At 45.7% G+C, this 18,907-nt stretch overlaps 1 protein-coding gene across 5 annotated transcripts in view; it reads right to left on the reverse strand.

Annotated features, from left to right (window-relative positions):
- Positions 1-18,907, reverse strand: part of LOC108104664 — a 108,851-nt gene that overhangs the window by 14,152 nt on the left and 75,792 nt on the right. For 3 of the 5 annotated variants that reach the window (XM_017210854.2, XM_041817994.1, XM_041817996.1), the window contains 5 exons: positions 14,276-14,698; positions 6,400-6,699; positions 5,088-5,744; positions 3,403-4,038; positions 2,272-2,448 (listed from right to left, as the gene is read on the reverse strand). In XM_017210854.2, the coding sequence (XP_017066343.2) occupies positions 2,272-2,448; positions 3,403-4,038; positions 5,088-5,744; positions 6,400-6,699; positions 14,276-14,698 (2,193 nt within the window). Of the gene's footprint in view, positions 1-27; positions 308-2,271; positions 2,449-3,402; positions 4,039-5,087; positions 5,745-6,399; positions 6,700-14,275; positions 14,699-18,907 lie in introns of those variants that run through there. The other 2 variants (XM_041817995.1, XM_041817997.1) reach the window with 2 other exon arrangements.

Raw genomic sequence — 18,907 nt, forward strand, 5'->3', positions numbered from 1 at the left:
ATCTCTTTTAATTTCATAGCCACTTACAGCTTTACCATCTACCAAGCGAGAGTAACAGGTATTCGATTTTTTTCACTGTATCCCGCTGATTTAATGAGTCGAACTATTATGTTTACTGTTTGTTTTATTTCTTTCCGAACGGAATGCTGCCTTTTGTATTTGTTTAATGCAAATTTCGCAACGAAATAAACACAGTTCGTTACTGCCGCTGCTCTGGGCTTTCTATTGTTGTTTTAGCAATTGTTTGTCTATTTAATTTTTAGCCATTATCTTGGCAGTCCGCTCCCCGATTTTCGTCCGCCCGTCGGCTCCAACGTTGCGAATCACACTGAGGCTAATGCTCTTCCAGTGCTTCCATCGCTCCATCGCTGCTCTGGCTCTGGCTCTGGAGTGCACTCACTCTCGCACTCTAGCTAGCTCGCTGGAATAGTGGGGATTGCTCCACGAATTAAAATAAACTGTCGAACCGAAATGCGTTTGATAATGGCCCCCGGGGAAGGGGCGGTGCGGGAGAGTCGGACAGTTTGATAAGATAATGCCCCGAAATCGATTTGAGGCAAAAATCTACGAGTGGAGCATGCATTAGCAGCCAGATAGGCAGCTCCTGCGCATGATATGTATTTTTTTTAATACTGTTTTGATTTTTCGCCTTAGTTTTATTGTTATTTGATCAATTTTGTGGGCATTTATTGTGAATAAAAATCATTTGCGCAAATCGATAAGATAACTATAATGTCAGTTCAGGGTAAGCAGATAATTCGATATAGTATATGCTTATAAATTATTGTTTTTGATTAAAGTTATTTCCCAATATATATTATCAAATTATGTGACGAATACCTGCTACACCAACTAACTAATTAGTACTTTGCCTATCTAAGCTTTTATTAAATCGTGTTATTAAATCGAATGTCTAATGGATGAGATAAATAGACTTGTCTGTTACTCTTATGACACTAATCTATTCATTGGGACTTGGCCTAATGTCACTGTTGGCTTTTCAAATTTAAACGTTGTCTCTGCCTATCAGCTTGCCACCATTTAACTTGCAATCCCAAACAAATCAGGTTGTCTAATCGATAAGATATGAATTAAAAACTGATGATTTTTAAAAGATTTATTTGTGCTTTGACCGACGTCACCGCTCCTCGTTATCTTGGGATCGGTTTCGGTTACGTCGACTTGATATATGCGTTTGGTTTTTTTGGGGCTTTGGGATCAGGTTCAGGTTCAGGTTCGAGATCGGGTTGCGAAAATGCAAAATTTGTCAAAATTAATCAAAGCTGCACAAGATTTCACTCTCAATAAATCAACGCACTGCGTGCCAGTCCGAGGGAAAGAAGGGGAAAAGGGGTAGCTGACGGCCCTCGGCTGGAAAATGGCGGTGGAAATTGCGTGCGACAACTGCGAAATGCAAATGGGACTGTGAAAATGCTCAAACATGATCATGCTGGCCACGGGAAAGTGAGAGTGCTGACTGCCAAACACGTTGGCTTTTCCGAAGCGACGTTGATAGGCGGCGACAAATGATGGGATCACTCGGCGGGAGATTTGGTCCACTCCTTGGATTTCCCACACCTCCGCACTCAGCCCAAAGCCGCAGATTGAATTACTCGCCATTACGCTCAGTAAGATGTCAGCTTCGCATGTTTTACCACCGCTTTTACACGCACAAAAAGTGACCACAAAGTCAGCCGAGAGAAATTTGAACCGACGCACGCAAACAGCTAAATCAAATCGATAGGAGGGGATCGCCGTTGGACCACCGACATCGATATACTTGTACTCATACATAGAGCTATCCAACGATCGGTGGATCAAACTCATAATCGATCATCTGCGATGGCTTCTACAGCAGTGAAAAATCAATCTAGATACAATTTAAAACTAAATAATCTAGAACAGACTGATTGATGAAAGGGGTATCCCGCGGATCTATAGATCATGGCCCTAGGAAGAGAAAGTTTTCTCACAGATAGAGATCAGGCACTTCTTTCAGTTTCTAAACTCCATTTCTTATATCCATTTGACAACCATTTTCCTAGTTTTAGTTTAAAGCTAGTTCAAGAATACAGTTATACATCTCCCCTTTGCAAAGTTGTCTCGAAAGTTTTGATTTGGTATTTCTTAGTCCGTTTGAGTCAAATAAAAGACTGCCAGCCATTAATCATGATTAGCACGGACAAACCACACTGCCGTGTTAATGTCTCAATCTCATTAGCAGGAAGTTTGACTTCCTTCTTCCCATCATATCCATACTTTATGGCTTACCTTGGCTGGGGAAGCGATGGAGGCCGACATGGTGGCGTTGCTGCTGCTGGCCTGCGACTTGGAGGACTTGGCCGATTTGGCCGGGGATCTTGGTGGCAAGTGGCTATTGGCCGCAGTTTCTGCTGGCCACACGCTGATGTTGCAGATGTCCGCTCGGCTGTAGAAACTGTTGCTCATCTGTGGGGGAAGAGAAATGCCATTTATTAATAATTTGATCAACTTCTCCTGATTATATCCTGAACTTTGTAAGCCACAATATCAGTAGGACTCATCTTTGAGCCCAAGTCTTTCGTTTGACTCCCAGAAACTGTCAAGAGGCACAAAAAACTATTATTTCAACCTGAGCTGTACGAGTCTGGGACAGACTGTCCCTTTCGATTGTTTCGTTTCATTCCGCCTCACGTCGGCCTGGGCTTCTTTTCATTTGCCTTCAATGAAGAAATAAATCACACGTTTCCCAGTTAATTTCGTACTTTCCCATTTTTGACGTGCTCCGCTCAATTTCCCGAGCGACGGCGATCGTTTTTCCTGGACCACGACATCATGCCTTGTCGGTAGTCATCGATCGAGGCCTCAGTCCGCCGTTTGGAACGGCAGGAGTCGGTGCATGATTCGCTTTCATTAACCCAACTGCTTAATCATCCGCTGAGGTTTTCCATTTATTGAAAACGCTCTGCCCGGCACCCAGTCCACCAGTCCACCAGTCCCAAATCCTAAATCCTCAGCGCCCGCTCCTGCCCCTTGCTTCTACGCCACAGACCAAGCTCTTTTATTGACACAAGTCACAGACATGGCCACTAGACTTGAGCACTTGGCACTTGACTGACTGTGGGAACTTGCCCAATAGTCGAGTGGCCGAACCGAACCAAATCGAACAGACTTTGCCACCAGACTCGATTTCTGGTGCCCCACAAATGGCGGCTTTGAAGAGTCGATCTGAATGTGAGGGTTCTCGAAGAGCTGTGCAAAATGCTGGTAAACTAGACTAGACTAAACATTAAGGAAAGTGACTTAAGTAAAATGGTTATGCAACACATGAACTAACATTTTAAACCTAGATCGATCTTATCTCAAAGTTCCGAGTTCCCCTTTTAACATTTACAAAACCAAATCCCAAATCTGACTACTCACCTGTTGAGATTTGGTGGCGTTTCCATTTGCCATATCAGCAGTTGTCTCATCGACGCCCATCTTGATCTTGGCTAGCTCCTCGGCTGCCTCCCCCTCGTTGTTGTTTTGCTGCTCATGTTGCATGCTGCTGTAGCAATTGTTGTTGCTAATGGAGTGCCTGCCATGGCTGGCATTGCCATTGCTGTGGAACTCCATCTGGGTGTGCGAGTGCGAGTGCATCTGCAGCTGAGTGACTCGCGAGGTGGCCGAGGTCTCCGTGAGCCTGCCGTTGGAGTTCGAATTTGAATTCGAGGAGGAACAGGCGCTGCTGCTGTCGTAGACGCTGCTGTGCAATGTTGCTGTTGCCGTTGCCGCTGTAATGGATGTTGCAGCAGTTGCTGTTGCCGTGATTGTTGTGGTGGTGACCAGAGCCTCCTTGTTCTCCTTATCGGAGTCGTCGCTGGGCGAGGGCTGTGCACCCGTTGCCGTGGTTGAGGAGATGGCCGTGGACTGGAGACCATCCACAATCGATGTTGTTGCTGTTGCGGCACTTGATGTTGCAGTTGCTGTTGGGGCAACTTCCAATGTTGCTGCTGTCGCCGTGTAGAGCCAACCTTCGTCGTCGTCATCCGTTGAGGCATCAGCCGATTTCAGTATCTACATTGGAGGTAAGCAGCGGCGGCAGATGGAAAGGGAAAACGCATTGAAACATTAAAATCAGTGGTAAGAAAATTCAGCAAAGGAAAAGCCAACTGGAGAAGAAACCAGCGATGAAGATGAAGTGGTAGAAAATGAAGTTTAATTAGCGTTACTTGCGCAAAATGGCAAATTGTTGTGTCGGTGCACTGGCAACTGGCAACTGCAACTGGCTGCTGCACATGAGCAACATCTATGAAGCTTTATTCAGTTGCCGACAACAACGCCTTCTCCCTGACTTTTCCAACTCCACCGACTTCTCTCCGTTGTCTTTCTGCTGGCAATTTATTTCCATTTCGAATGGTGACGACCTCAGCCGTTGTCAAATGTGGGAGGAAGACTGCAGAATTGAAGGGAAACTGCCGAAGAATTAAAGGGGTGGAGTAAAGAAGTGGTGGAGCAGTCTCAGACGGAGAAACAAACAAATTAAGTCTGAATGTTGTCTGTTTAGGAATAAAGATTCATCATCAGTAACAGGCTTTAACTTTATAAGATCGGTGTATCTGTCTTAAGAGAGGGTTATATCGAAATCTTTATAGATCTCTGATATGACTTGACTTCTTTAAGTGCAAATTCCAAATTAGTTAACTTCAGCTAGACTTCTTTCCTGTACATCACTCAAAAGAGGTTTAGGTTTTCACTTCTTTTGTGTTGAATGATTAATGACTGAGAGTTCGTGTTAGATTAGTTCATAATGAAGACTACCGAATAGAAGAACACAAAGTTAATTAGGAAATTGTTAGGCATGCCGAAAACTATGAATATTTGTTAATACACGTTAGACTACAGACATCAAGAATAGCGAACTATCGAAGCATGCTAATTAGTTGGGCAGAAGAGGGAGAGACTCCAGGAGAATAAGTGGAGACTCTCGTCCGACGATGAACGTGACCCCAACACATGGGCGAGTGGAACGAATGCCACCGATGATCTGCTGATACAGCTGACCCGTAACCGAGAGAAAAGCACACAGATATCGCAGAGATCCACCACCAGAGAACGGTACTTACGTCGCCTGCAGCTCCGACTCTTCGTCGGTGGATCAAGCACGGATCATCCTCGCTCTGGAGATCACTGCCCGCCGCATTTCCCTGCTCGTTGTCCGTGTCTAGATGCTTGAAGTAGAAGATCGCGCAGTTCTTCGACTTGCGATTGGAGCGGTTGAACTTGGAGGTGTCATTGTGGTGATGGCGCGTCTTGCGCAGTCCCAGTGGCGACTTGTTCAGCTCGTGACCCATTCCGTGGCCCAGTCCATGGCCGTGACTGGTGTTCCCATGCGAATTGGGTGTGATTACCGCCACGGCAATGTTTTTGTTATGCGCCTTGTTGGGCAGCATTTTGTTGCCGATATTGTGATGACGCTGCTGCAGCAACGAGTTGCTGCTGTTGATATTGCTATTACTGCTCTGGGGCATCTCTAAGAGATTCAGGACCCTTCGGGTGCTTCCCGCTACCACTGCGAATCCTCGCCTGCTCAGCTGCTGCACCTGCTCGAAGTCACTGCTCTCTGAGTCCGCCTCGAAATCCGTTAAGGTGGCTGCCCCACTGGGATTCGGGTGGTTGGGCTGTCTCCACGATCGCTTGCCTATGAGGAAGTCCACCACGTCGGTGCCCAGATCGGGTTCTTCGTCCTCCTCTTCTAGCTCCTCGTCGGCCTCATCGCCGGGCTGAATGTAAGGCAAGTGTTTGGAGGGTCGGAAAGTGTTAAGTGGGTGGGTGACACGAAGGGGAGTGGGTCGGGTTTTCATGGGGCTCACATTTAACACATGCTCTGCCCTTCAAGTAGTGCCAACTTGGTGTGGTTTTTCTTGGGATAGGAGTGCTTGAGAGTGGCCAAAAGTGGGATTTCGGAGGTAATTGTCATCTGCTCTGTCAAGGAATCATCTCCCCCGAATTAAAACTTAAAAAATATTTTTGAAAAGAACTTAGCTCTGCTAACGAGAACTGCAGGGTACCTTCTCGTCTTCACTGTTCTTTAGGATGCCCAAAAATAATTACAGAGCTGAGTTTCCTTCATCTCTCGTTTCAGATGATGCCCAAAAATATCAGAGGTATTTGCTAAGTATTCTGTTTTTCCTTTTACGGTCATGGGTTTGGGGTGCTGGGATAACGTTTTTTGGTAGGTCTCGGTTCAGTTTGGGTTCTTTGGTTAGCTTGAGATGGGGGTTAGGCTAGGTCAGGCTAGGAGAGTTGACAATACTGTGGAAGGCGGGGGCATGCAACTAAACTAACAACGCAACAAGACGACAAGTCAAACAGTAACTACATACGGAAAATGCAAATCATTCAGGCGACAGAGGGATCCACCATGGGATGACTTACCTTTTGAGGTGCAAGACAATCGCGTGGCTGATCCGCTGAGAGAGACTCCGCTTGGGATGGGACTGGCTGGGACTGGGACTGGGAATGGGACTCGTCCGAGCCGCAGACAATCTGAGTGGCTGCAATCTGGCAGCGCTGGAGGATGAGTTCTGCGGGGGTGGCCGACGACTTGGACTCGCTGTTCTCCAGATCCAGATCCGAGTTGACCTCGTTTATGTCGTCCTCGGTGGCTTCGCCCTCATAGCCAAATGAGTCGTCTTCGGTGTCCTCCTCTTCGTCCTCGTCGTCATCCAGACCATTCTGCAAGAAAAGATGAAAAAAAGGAAATCTTCGATTAGGCTGATTCATTAGAGGTTTCCTTTTGGCCCAATAAAGTTGTGATTGCAGCCAACATTTCGTTTTAATTGGCCAACTCGTGTGATCTTGATCTTTGCTCAGCTGCTACCTGGGAAAACTTCACAACAGGCCAGTCCAGTCGCCTTTTCGTTTGCTCTTCCTGCTTCCATCACGTAACACTCCTCTCTTCCTCTTTCATATGCTGGCTAAAATTATAATTGCTTTCAATTGTCGGCACACGAAGCGAAGCTCTCGCATCGGATCAGCGGGTGGACACGGCCAGCAGACAACGGACAGGCTGGCAAACAGACAGGCGGAGAGACAAACTGGCAAACACTTGGTCAGACAGATGTCAGATAAGCCAAGAGGCGAGAAAAGTTGGTCTATACCCTCTCTGAATGTCAAGATCTGTTCGGCGTCTTTCAGAAGTACAAATTTAACATAAAAAAATATTTAAAAAAATATTTATAGTTTTCTTTCTCGGTATAAAAACATATTTTTATATATATATTTTAACTTTTATTTGTTTAAATTTCTTAACTAATTGCTTTTTAAATAAGAGCCATCAAATCTTCGCATATTCCACGTTTTCCATCCACATTTTCCTTTTTTTTTTCATGTACACGCCCACACAAGCAAGAGGCGGTGGTAGGCAGGCGTCTGAAGAGGCCTTGATGGCATTTGAAAAGTGCTTCGCTTTTACCAGAACCGATAGAGAAAATACGAACAACCTCGAGTGACCTTGGTCCATCCGCCTGGGCTCCCTTTCCCTCTGTGCGTTACACACTCTGAATTACACACAGAAATGCTGTCTTAACACTCTATAAAACACAACTGAGAAATTCCACAATTAACCCATGAGACCTCACCCCTGACGATGGGCAATCAGCTGTGGAATGGCTTTTATGGCCATCAGATGTTTTAGCTAAGCAATTTAGTGCCTTCGCCTCTTCGGATTTGCGTAATTTCGTTGTTCGGGTAAATGTTTCTAATAAAATCCCGCGGAGGCCGCCCGAAGGTCGCGCCAAACATCCGAAGAAGCTTGTTCTCCTCCGCGGACGAGATCCAGCAGATTATGCGGCTAATTGTCCAGATGATTTATGGCCCGAAATTGCTTACACCTTTTGTACGGCGCCATTTGATTGTTTTTGTTTATGGTAAACAGAGAGGAGTACTCTATTGGGCTATTGAACAACAAAGAGGTGGAATGAATAAATGGGGCAGGCCATCCCGAGTGGTGTAAATAAACAGGGAAGTCAAAGAAGGCCAGACAACCCATCAAAAGTAGTCGAGGGTAAACAAAACAGTGCAAATCAAAGCTGCGTTGCTCTTTTGACCTATCTATATCCCAGGTATGTGATTCAGTTTTATCTACTGATGATCAAAGAAGTTGTTTTAAATTGGAGTTAATTTGTAAGTTCCCAAATTAGCCTCATCCCTATTAACGAAGAATGATCTCTGATAAGTTTTTACTCAACTCGGGTATCTGCATCTGATCTGGTTTCCGAACTTTCTCCAAATTAGCATAACACCCGCATTCTGTGATGACTTTTCCAACTCTTTTCACTTCACGCTGGCTTTTAATATATTAACCCAATCTGGCAAACCTAATCAAAATACAAATTAGGCGGAAAAACATGCTTGACAAAACGGTACATCTGAAAGGCCAAGAAAGGGCCAAGAAATCTGGCGGACTACCAGAACTTGATGTTGTTATTAGGCAAGAGTAGGGGAGGGAAGGGAACGAGATTACAGAATCTCGACGACTAAGAAGGTTTCGGCACGCCTTCCACTTGCACTGAGTTTTCTTTCCATTTAGTTGGAAATTTAAAGCCTATCTTGACGTACTTCGCCAGAACTCTTGTTTTGAAAAGGAAAACCCAAAAAAGAGAGCGACTGCCAGTCTCGCTTAGCACCTCGTTGACACCCAGATGTTCCTGCGCCCCTTAGATTCCCATCCCGATACGGATCTTAACACGCAACTTCTGGCCATGTCACAATTTTCGTTGTCACCGCAGCGATAAGCATCGAAATGTCTTAGTAAAGTGTGGGAAATTGTCCCACAATTGCCACTGTCTTTCCACCATTTCATTTTCATTTGAAATTATGAATTTCCCACACGCCAGCGATTAATTAACGCTAAACGCTGGCCTATCGTCGATATCTGGTCATCGGAGGAGGAGCGGTGGGTGCAGGTGAGCTGAGGTGCAAGTCTTCATTAGCATGTGCTGTATGACTGTTATTATCGTGCAATAAAAACGTGAGTTGCATTCGTCAGAGGCTTATACTTATTTTCTATTTATGCGCCACTTTTCTTCAGAGATTTCAAATGAAAAGGTGGAAATGGGTGAGTTTACGAGGTTGCTTCAGAGTTGATCGATGGGTTTCTGAGGAAATGGAGAATAAACGTGGATTTCAGTTTCAGAGCCATCAAGTTTATGGGAACGATTATGTGTGTAGTTTCAAGGCCTATTGAGTAATCCATCATAGATACATAAAAATTAAACAAACTACCTGGAAACATGTTAAATATTTTTCAAGATTTCACTATGCTAAATCATCGAATCTATGACTCCCCCCTCAGCTCTCTCATTTTCCGTAAATCGAGCGAAATTTCGCAACAATTACTCAATTCTCCACAAAACATTCAATGAATTTTAATCCAGCGATGACAACGGCGACAATATCGCCGGTGCAGCAGCGGCAACTTCGACTTGCAGTGGAAAAACTCTCCAATGGCGCGACAAAACTGCAGACACAAAAACACCAGCAATAACAATAACAACAGCAAACGGCAAACGGCAACGGCAACAACATCGCCGTGTTGACAACCCGCACAGACAACAACAATTGGCAAGCCAGCAACATGAGCAACATGAAAACTCCAAGTCATATGGAAAACTGGCAGCATGCACCACCCCCTCAGACAACAACAACCCACAGCAGCGACAAAATTATTACTTTCATTGTTGTTGCTGTTTCTGTTGTTGGTGTTGCTGGCGTACGGCAAACATTTCCTGGTACAGCAGCAACTTGGACGTCTACAATTTAGCTCAACTATTACAAATCGCATTAGATGCTAAATTTAGCCAGGCAGAGGCAAGAGAGCGAGCATTCAAGTCGCTGCATTGGCCGAAGCGGCAACTGCAACAGCAGCAGCGTGCAACTTCGACAAGCCGTCGGCCATAGTTTGCATATTTTCACTTTAGACCCCTGCCAATTCTCGTTCTCGGCGTCTGACCCTAATCTGCGAACAGTGCAACATGTTGCCGCAGTACTTGCAACGAAACGGCGTGGGTGTTGCCCACGCAGGGAGATGCTAATGCCCGATTCCTCTGGCCACGCAATTTTCCATAATTTGCAGTTTGCAAAAAAGTATTGGGGTTGCACATGTGGCATGAACGAAGTGCACTCTACTTTGTAGTATCGAAGGAAGGTGCTAAAACACTATACTTTATCACTAATTGATAAGTCACTTGTTTATCATGACTACTCGCTTTAGTAACTCATTTTAGTAAGATAACAACTTTAAATCGAACTTCAGCAAATCCAAAATATACTTTTATTCACGGTGTAGGAATGATTTTAAGGTGTTGCTGGCAGCTGGCAAAATGAAAATGAAATATTGACAATCAAAGTCGAGTTTGATTCGCAAAAGCCGAGACAAAGGCTGGCAAACAAAAGTCGCGCGTTGACATTTGGCAAATGTCAATTTGAGTAAGGTGCCTGCCAGCACAATAAATCGCATTTGAAGACGTCGCAGTTGCGCCACACGAGACCGCCGCAGCATCATGTTGCCGCTGTGGGGCGATGACTGCTCTTGTTTGTTTGCATCTCGCATTGGGCAACTCACTATCGATCCCCGACTTTCCCAGCGATCAACCGATCGATATGGGAATGTGGCCCGTTTAACCAACAGCTGCTGGCAATTTGCTTTTGTTGATCGCTTGTTGGTGTTATTCTGGCTTTTCTTTATGGCTTTTCCTGGCGACCATCAGTCATTGGCCCAGAAACCAATGTGTGCGATCACAGACTAAATCAGATCACAAATCCCCCATCTTATCCGTGATAATACGACACTCTCCTATCAAAACTGGCATAAAATAATGAACCACTTAAGTGGCTCCGGTCATTACGGGGGGTAATTGAAAACACGGTGAAAAAGTAGCCCCAAAGAGAGGAAACCCCAAGGAATATTAAGCCAGCAATCTGTCATTATCTAAGCCAGAAACTAGAGCAGCTAACGGTTTTTGCTTGGTATACATTATAAAACCATTTCGGAGCCACCCAATTTTTGCTTTTTGCGGTTGCACGGTTTTTTCTTCCATGTGGCCAAGTTTTTGTGTTGGCTGTTTAGTTTATATATCTACAAGAGGGGAGCCTAATTAGCCACTCTTACTAAGGAAAGTTAATATGAACTACACGTAGTTTAAGCCAAAATCCGTGGCTTTTTTCTTCCGCCAATTGTGGGTGTGCCTTCGCTTTGTTTCCCCCAATTTTACATAATTATTGTGATTTAATTTGTGCTGCTTTCCGGGACACACCAGCCGCATGCAGCATATTCAACCTGCAACAGGCAACCAGCAACCAGCAACTTACAACTTGCAACTTGCAATGTGTGTAAGCAATCCACATGCATAAATTGCAGTTCAGATTCGATTCCGACGTGACTGCCAGCCAAATGGCCAGCCACTCCCCTCCACAACCACCTCCGCCGCCGCCTCAACCACCAATTGTCAATTATTATGCGATTTGCATTCACTCATTTTAAGCCTCGTTTTGTGGTTCAACAGATTGAGAGAGTAAAAAACTAATTTGCATATTCCGTTTTTAGTTTTGTTTTTGGGTGTGGACGTGCAGACTAGTAGCAAGTTTGAGGATTGATTTATGTCGGTATTTGATTGATGTCTGCTGGTTAGCAGAGCCACTTTGTTGCTGCACTGCTGCTGATGGGGCCAATTAAATTCAAAAATATTTTGATCATTTGCCATTGATGGATGCTAATTGGTACATGGAATAGTGGCCAATTAGTGAGAGCTGATGACGGTTTCAAGGTCCCGGTCTCAAGAAGATAACTCGATTTCCGCGGCTTCTCCCACTCGGTTGTTCCCAAGATCGTTTCCCTTTCAGCCAACAGATGTTTCCCAGCCCACAGTCAACCTTCAACCCGTTGAAAGAGCAGCCAAAGGTCTCGCAGTCTCCGTCGCCTAAGCAAACAGAGTTTTCCCAAGAATAAACAACATAATCCCAAGGCGAGGGACAGCGAAAAAGAGGAGGTTCGGGCGAGATATAATAACAATAATCACAGCCATAATGGGGCATAATTCAATGCAATTCAGCTGCATTTGTTTATCGAACTTGTTGCGGCCGCCACTTGCAACATGTTGCCAGAGAGTGATGTGGGAAACAAAGCGAAGAGGTGGAACAAAGGAAACTAGTTGCAAGATGCTTTTGGGCTAACAGTAGCTGAGCTTTTTCGGTACACCTTGACAAAGTGTAGAGTTACTTTTCCAATATTCAAGATCAGAACAAATCACTTTCCCGTAACCAGTAGGGTATTCATAGTCGATCACTTTTCCTCTTTACAGTTTCCAAAGTTCAGGCACGTCGTGAATTTGATTTGGTTTATTTCCATTTGCCCTGCTCAGCTCATTTCGGTCACTTTCATTTGGTCTCGGTGCTGATTTCCGAGCTGATTTCGGACTTGGCCGCAGTTCGCCGCTGACTCCGGTGAACTCTGCAGTTGAGGGCGCATAAATTTCACTTTTACTTTTCGCAGTTTTTGATTTTACATTGCCTCAGATATAAATACTTTTCTTTATGGCAGCTACTCCACGTCTAACCCCGCTGATGAAGAAGCGGAAAGCTGCTGGCAGGCAAGCTGTGAGTTTATTACGACATTTGGTAAATGGGGCACCGCGAGAAGTGCACCGTAAACGAGATCGCATCATGGTTAGCAGCACTCACGAATAAATAGAAATAATAGCCAATAACTTTCCATGCATTTTCATAGTTGGATCCGATCAGTTTTTCTCCGAGTGCAAACACTTGTGACATTTCCGTCTGTCCATTGTTCGGCTCGCTGCTTGGCTTTCGTGGCAGCCGCCTTTCGTTTGAAGTGCAGACATGGCTTGAATGGGCCGGCTAATCTCCGCTGGCCAGCAATTGGATGCATGGCAAATGTAGAGCAACGAATTCCCCCGCAGGCAGCCCGGGCTAAATGTGGCCAGGAAAGTGTTGAAAATTGCCAAGTGGATCGGCCCACATAGAGATTGGTCATGGCCGGATCCCGGGGGGATGCAAATTATTGCATCAGCGAGTCGGTGGAAAATGAAATCGTTTCTGCACCAACGAGCAAGATCTACTGGGAGGAGGATGAAAGGGGTGGATAAAAGCCCGCTCGAGGCGCAACCAGATGAAGCGGTTCACGAAAAAAGGTTAACTGCCCCACTGCCGGGGGTCTAATCATAGGTGCGGGAAGAAAGCCCAGAAGACTATGTGTGTGTGGGTCAGAAGACGCCTCTTCCAGTGCGTGTCTCGAGTGAATTACTTACCCACCGAGACCAGGCACGAGGCCAGAGCACTTTGCGCTTCCTACTCCGCAAATTACCAGCAATTAAGAGGGGAGCATGGAAAACGCTTTCCAATTACCCGATGGAGAGGGGCAGAGAACTTTAACCAGGAAACGTTTAGAGCTCCGAGGAGGATCCATCCGTCTATCCACACCCGTTGGTAGGAAACTGGGTCAGCTTGTCTATAAGGCGAAATTGACTTTCACTGGGTCTGAGTACGAAACGGATGCCACAAGAGGAACAGAATGGATCGGGGAATGGAACTATCCGAAATGGGAGAAGAAGAAGGAAGTCCGGATCAGCCAGCTGGCTCCAAGCTATTCTTATCATTTACTTCATGGTAAGGGGAACTACCTGAATCATTCACTCACTTTCCAGTAAGCAGTCATCTTCTCAGTAAGCAGGAACCAACTATTACCACCCAGGCGAAACTCTGTGATGTTTCTCCCAAGTTCGTCTCACATTCAATCACATTGCTGCGCACTGCCGCGCTTTCCCAATACATTTTTTGTCGCATTGCCGGAATTTTCACTAAATGAATTAATTAAATCACTCGCAGCCGAGTTATACAAAAACGTAATTAGAAATTTCCACAATTGGCCATACGAGGAGATGAGCAGCGGACGGGCGTGCAGGGAAAGCGGCGCCAAGTGCATTTTCTTTCTTTCCAAGAATCCCTGGCATCTCGAATGCTTTTCCCTTGGTTGGCCGGCTGCTGGTTTTCTTTTTTAGTGCCAAGTAGATAATCCACAGTGACAAAAGTCGGAGACACGCCAAGGGCAATGCTTCGCAGAGGTTATTTTTGGATAAGCCATTATTGATTCAAGATCATGTAGAGTGGCCATAAATTAGAGTGATATATGTTGGGTGGTTTTCGGTTAAGAGAGATATACTCCTCACTCACTAAAGTTAATTACTGCTATCAGCTTAGTCGTAGTTTAGTCATTAAGTAGCTTCTTCTAACTTACCGCTGCTGAGCTGCGTTTCCTGAGCAGATTGTCCAGGCACAACTGCAGTTCGAAGGCCCTCAGATACAAAATGTGATAGCGGTCCCTTAGCCGCTCCAAGTTCCCTTCCCCCTTCTTCGACGGGTGGCTGCTAGCTGGTGGTGGGGCAGCTGCCGCGGTTCCTATGGCAGTGGTGGTGGGAGTGGTCACCGGCTCGGAGGCGAACCCACTGCTCAGGCTGCTCGACTTGGTGGCCGAGTCGCTGGTTGACTCACTGGAGCAGTTGCTGGTCAATGAGGCGGGTTGCTGACTCGACAGTTGCTGCTGCTGCTGCTGTTGCAGTTTCAATTGTTGCTGCTGCTGCTGGAGTTGCTGCTCCTTTTCGGCGCCTCGAATGCAAGAGCTCACTACTCGAGCGTGTGATACAATTTCATGGTACAACACCTGGAATCAAAAAGAGAGCGCACACAGAAAGGCAAATTAAAAAGGTGTTCGTTCGTTGGGTTCAACTTATGTGGCTAACATGACGTATACTTGATATGACCTGGCTGCTAATTGATTAGGCAAACTGGCAGGGAAAGGAAAAGGGTAGAGCTGCGACAAGAGAAAGGCTTGCCGCAAGGGATACAGTTACCGAGTGTCCCAAACCACATTAAAGTCATGAGGTACTCAAACATTTTCATGTAATAACTTGACTGCTTACTCCTCGGTCACATTGGGATAATATTACTTCAGTGTTTGGTTTCCTAATGTTAATCATTCAATCTTGTATCTCGTTAACTGATTTAACTCCAAGTTCTTCTTCCGACCCATCTCAAATTCTTGGCTAAACTAACTTTCTTTCCCGTTAAACGAAAGCCTCAGTGGCCACCCCACCCCTTGGAAAACGTTTCCCAACTGCAACGGCATTTGCCGCCCATCTGCAGCGATATGGCATCGCTCATTTGTCATTTTAACAGCTGCCGGGCCTTGGCTTTATCCCCATTCAACCCATCCGCATCTTTAGCCACCTCCAGACAAAGGTCAAGCTGGAAAAGTCCCACGCATTGCATAAGCTCTGCCATTGTTCCGTGATTAATCACACAGAAGAGCGGGAGGGAAGAAGGACTTTCCGCACAGAGCGATATTCAATTTATCAAGCATCAAGAAAATAATTACAAGACAATTGACGCCAAGGGGTCACGAGGGGGAGATGTGGGCGTGACACCCAGTGACACCCACACATGAGAGTCGAGGAAAATGCGAGGCAGCGAAACTCCCAAACGGGCTTCCACAATCTGGACATTGATCTCCATACAAACAGTTTAGCCCCGGCGACCTCTTGCATCACCAAACAAAATATGAAAAATACACAAAGGTGCGCAAGAGTTGAAATTAGAAATCGATAAAATTGGAGAAAGGGGGGAGGCTTTTAGAGACAACCTCTTCACCCCAGAGTGTACCAGCCATGGACATTTATTTATGGCCCCGGACACATCCTTACTCAACCCGAGGTCTGGAGCGACCCAAACCAAGCCAAACGGAGCCGAGTCCCAATCCCAATGCAAACATAAATTTCAGTTTTCACCTGTTTGAGATCTTCATTTTCAGTGATCTCCCTTTCAGCGCTGGCAAATTGAAATGTCAAGCAACTTGGGCCTCACTTCAAGCTAAAAAGTGGAAATTTATGAAAATTATTTGCCCGGACAGCTCGCCTCCGTCCTGCCGCTCTTGATTTACCTTGGGTTATGGCCAAATTGACACTCGCAGGCAGCTGCCAAAAAACCTTTTGGCCAAGTCACCTCTGCAGCTCCACTCTGCCATTTTCAGTTTCGGTTTGAAGAATGATCCGAGAAAGCGGCGCTGAGAGAAAGATTTATGGGGAAGCCTTGCCAAATCTTCCCTCCTCCCTTGTGAATGGGAAAAGCGGGAAAGTTTGCGGAGCTGCCTCGGATTTTTCTCCTTTTTTCGGTGGGTTACTTTTACTGCCATCAAATATTTCGAGTGCCGTAAATTTGATTATATTGCCGGAATTTCAAGACTGATTTCAAGTTGAAAGCTGTCAAAACTCAGCTTTTCTATGTGGAAACATTATCATTTCATTTTCCAAAGACAAGAGTTTTTCCAGGAGACAGTCGATCAGTCATTTTTGTCGACTTATTTCCCTTCATTGCTAGCTCTTTGACCAAGCCAAGCAATTTTCTGCATCAAATTGTTTTGCATTATGATTTTTATCATTAAAGCTAATTATGAGCCAGCAAAGACAAAAGAATTCTGCGGGGAGCAGAGACCCGACTGCTTTTCAGAGGCTTGGCCCGTTTGGTTTGGCAAATAGATAAATGAACCCAACTTAACCCAGTCGAGTCATCCACGAGGAGGGCCGCTGGCAAAGAACAAACTTTGGAAATAGATGGGCAGAAGACGCTGCATGAGTAAGACCTCAACGCAGGAGGAGTGGGAGTGGAAACAACAGACCGGAGAAGATCCGGAGAGGCAGGTGTGGGTTGTTTAGTTGCGATACTTGAGGCTCATTACCAGAATTGAAGACCAAAGACCGGAGACCGGAGATCGGAGAACCCGAGACCAACTCTGAGCTCAAACCCAACCCTAGTCAGCCAAAAGCCACAACATTGTGTGTCTTTTTTGGAGAAACGCCTTTCTCTTTGTTTTCGGTCTCGGTCTCGGCTCCACAGCCAAAGCTCCAAAACCAAAACGATCCGGGCCCAAACTAAGGTGAACCACTCCCAATCTTGGCACGACTCTAAGGTACGGGCTATGCCTTAATGCATTCGCCGCCACCCACCCACTCGAGGAGCGCTGGAAATATGAGAATTTAGAATGCAGAACTTTATGCAAAGTTCGTGACTAATCTGTGCTGCCTGAACTTGAGGAGCAGCCGTTCTTTTTGCTTTTTTATTATTATTTTCTGCGCGCCGCGCCAGACTCTCGAGAGGTCTCAAGATTATTGGCGAGCGTAGGAAATAATAAAAGAAATCAGGGAAACCAAATTGGAGTCAGTGCGAAGTTCTCTAGATTGAAATCTGATGCGAAAAAGAAGGAGAACCAGCACGGGCGACGACTGGCAGGAAAAGTGAATGTGTTTGCTTACAGCGCTGAGAAAGTATTGGAACAAAATCCTCAATTTCGGAGCGTGAGTTGGCAGAAAGAGTAGAAATGATTGAGGAGCTCGCCAAGGGTTCCCAGAAGTGAAGACGAACCTTAAGGTTTATTGATTTATCGACCTTTGCTGGTCTCTATACTTCGATACTTTTACTTTGCTCAAATATCATATCAAGTTAGCTGCTTTTCCTGACAAATTCTGGGCATTTTTCTCTACTTAGTCATAGGAATTGCAACACATTCTTAGGCACTAGAAATATTCACACCGCCTTCCAAAAGTCTGCCTACCGAATTATATCTTCAAGTTTTCCTGCCTCTATTTCCCTGTCTTCTTGGCGCTGTTTATTCATGCGAATTGTTCATCGCCCCTCGGAATCGGTCAAAATGAGTTCCTCTAACGCGTTGGCTATTTTTACCAGCCGCAACTCAATAGAAACTGTGTGCTGGGCACGGACAGGGGGCAGGGGCAGGGGCACAGGCATGTTGGGTATCTATATCTCTATATCTTGGATGTCTGCGGCCGAGGTTCGTTGACTCAGAGAGACTGCTGTTGATGTAATTCGGCGTGGCTGAGAATGACCAAGGAATTGAGCAATCGGCTTTGGCCATACAGAAACAGCAACAATGGCCCACCAGATCGTACATTCATTATCGGAAATGTCAGTGCGTGACCTCGACCGCGTTTTTAGAATTTTACAATTTTAGTTTTACTTTTTAATGGTCTCGGTCCCAGGCAACGCCTTCGGATGTTGTCTGATTCGCCAGAGGTTGCTTATGAATAGAACTTTAAATTAACAAAAGACATTAATAAATGTCTGCAATAGTGGCGATTAAAAGACTGAAAGTCGCTGGGAGAGAGAGATGGAGATGGAGATGGAGAGAGAGAAAAGTGATAAATGACAAACGGAAAGGAAAGACAAACAAGCCGACAAAGTCCGGGAAAATGAGAAGAAGATGAAGGTGCTGCGGAGATGGGTTTTCCACGTTGAAAGACGAGCCCAGCAGACCCATTAATCAGCTGACCCAGAAAACCACTCGCAGTTCTTAAGTTTTAAGAGTTAAGTCTCTGGAGGAATTGATGTCGTCGACGTGCTGTGACCAAATGCATCGGGAATCAGCTCCGACGGGGATCTCGGGAATGTGTGAAGCTAAGTCGGGAGGCGCAGTTAGAGCCCGGCCTGGCCCATTGAGTAACGCGTATCGGACAAGGAGTTTTGGTTTAGCAGGGGGTTTATAAAACTGAATCCGAGTCCGAACACCGTTGACATAATCACGTCTGAGTGTCACGTTCAACTCTTCGCCGGCGACAAAGATGATGGCCGGAATCCCGCCTCGTCTCGCTTTTGGCTTTGTTGCCATCACGTTCTTGGGTCGAAGCCGTGGGGCCGGAGAACAAGTTTGCCGCCTTGTCGTGAAAATCTCTGTGCTCATTGTGGTCTCATTAGAAACATGTTACATGGAAACTGATTATGAAATTGCTCAACCGCCTCGCCTCAGCCGGGCGACTTTAACTGTGTTTCTAATTATTTTCAATGAAATTAGGGAAAACGTTTT

Source organism: Drosophila eugracilis, unplaced genomic scaffold, assembly GCF_018153835.1.
Source record: "Drosophila eugracilis isolate 14026-0451.02 unplaced genomic scaffold, ASM1815383v1 contig_2088, whole genome shotgun sequence".
Lineage (NCBI taxonomy): Eukaryota > Metazoa > Arthropoda > Insecta > Diptera > Drosophilidae > Drosophila > Drosophila eugracilis.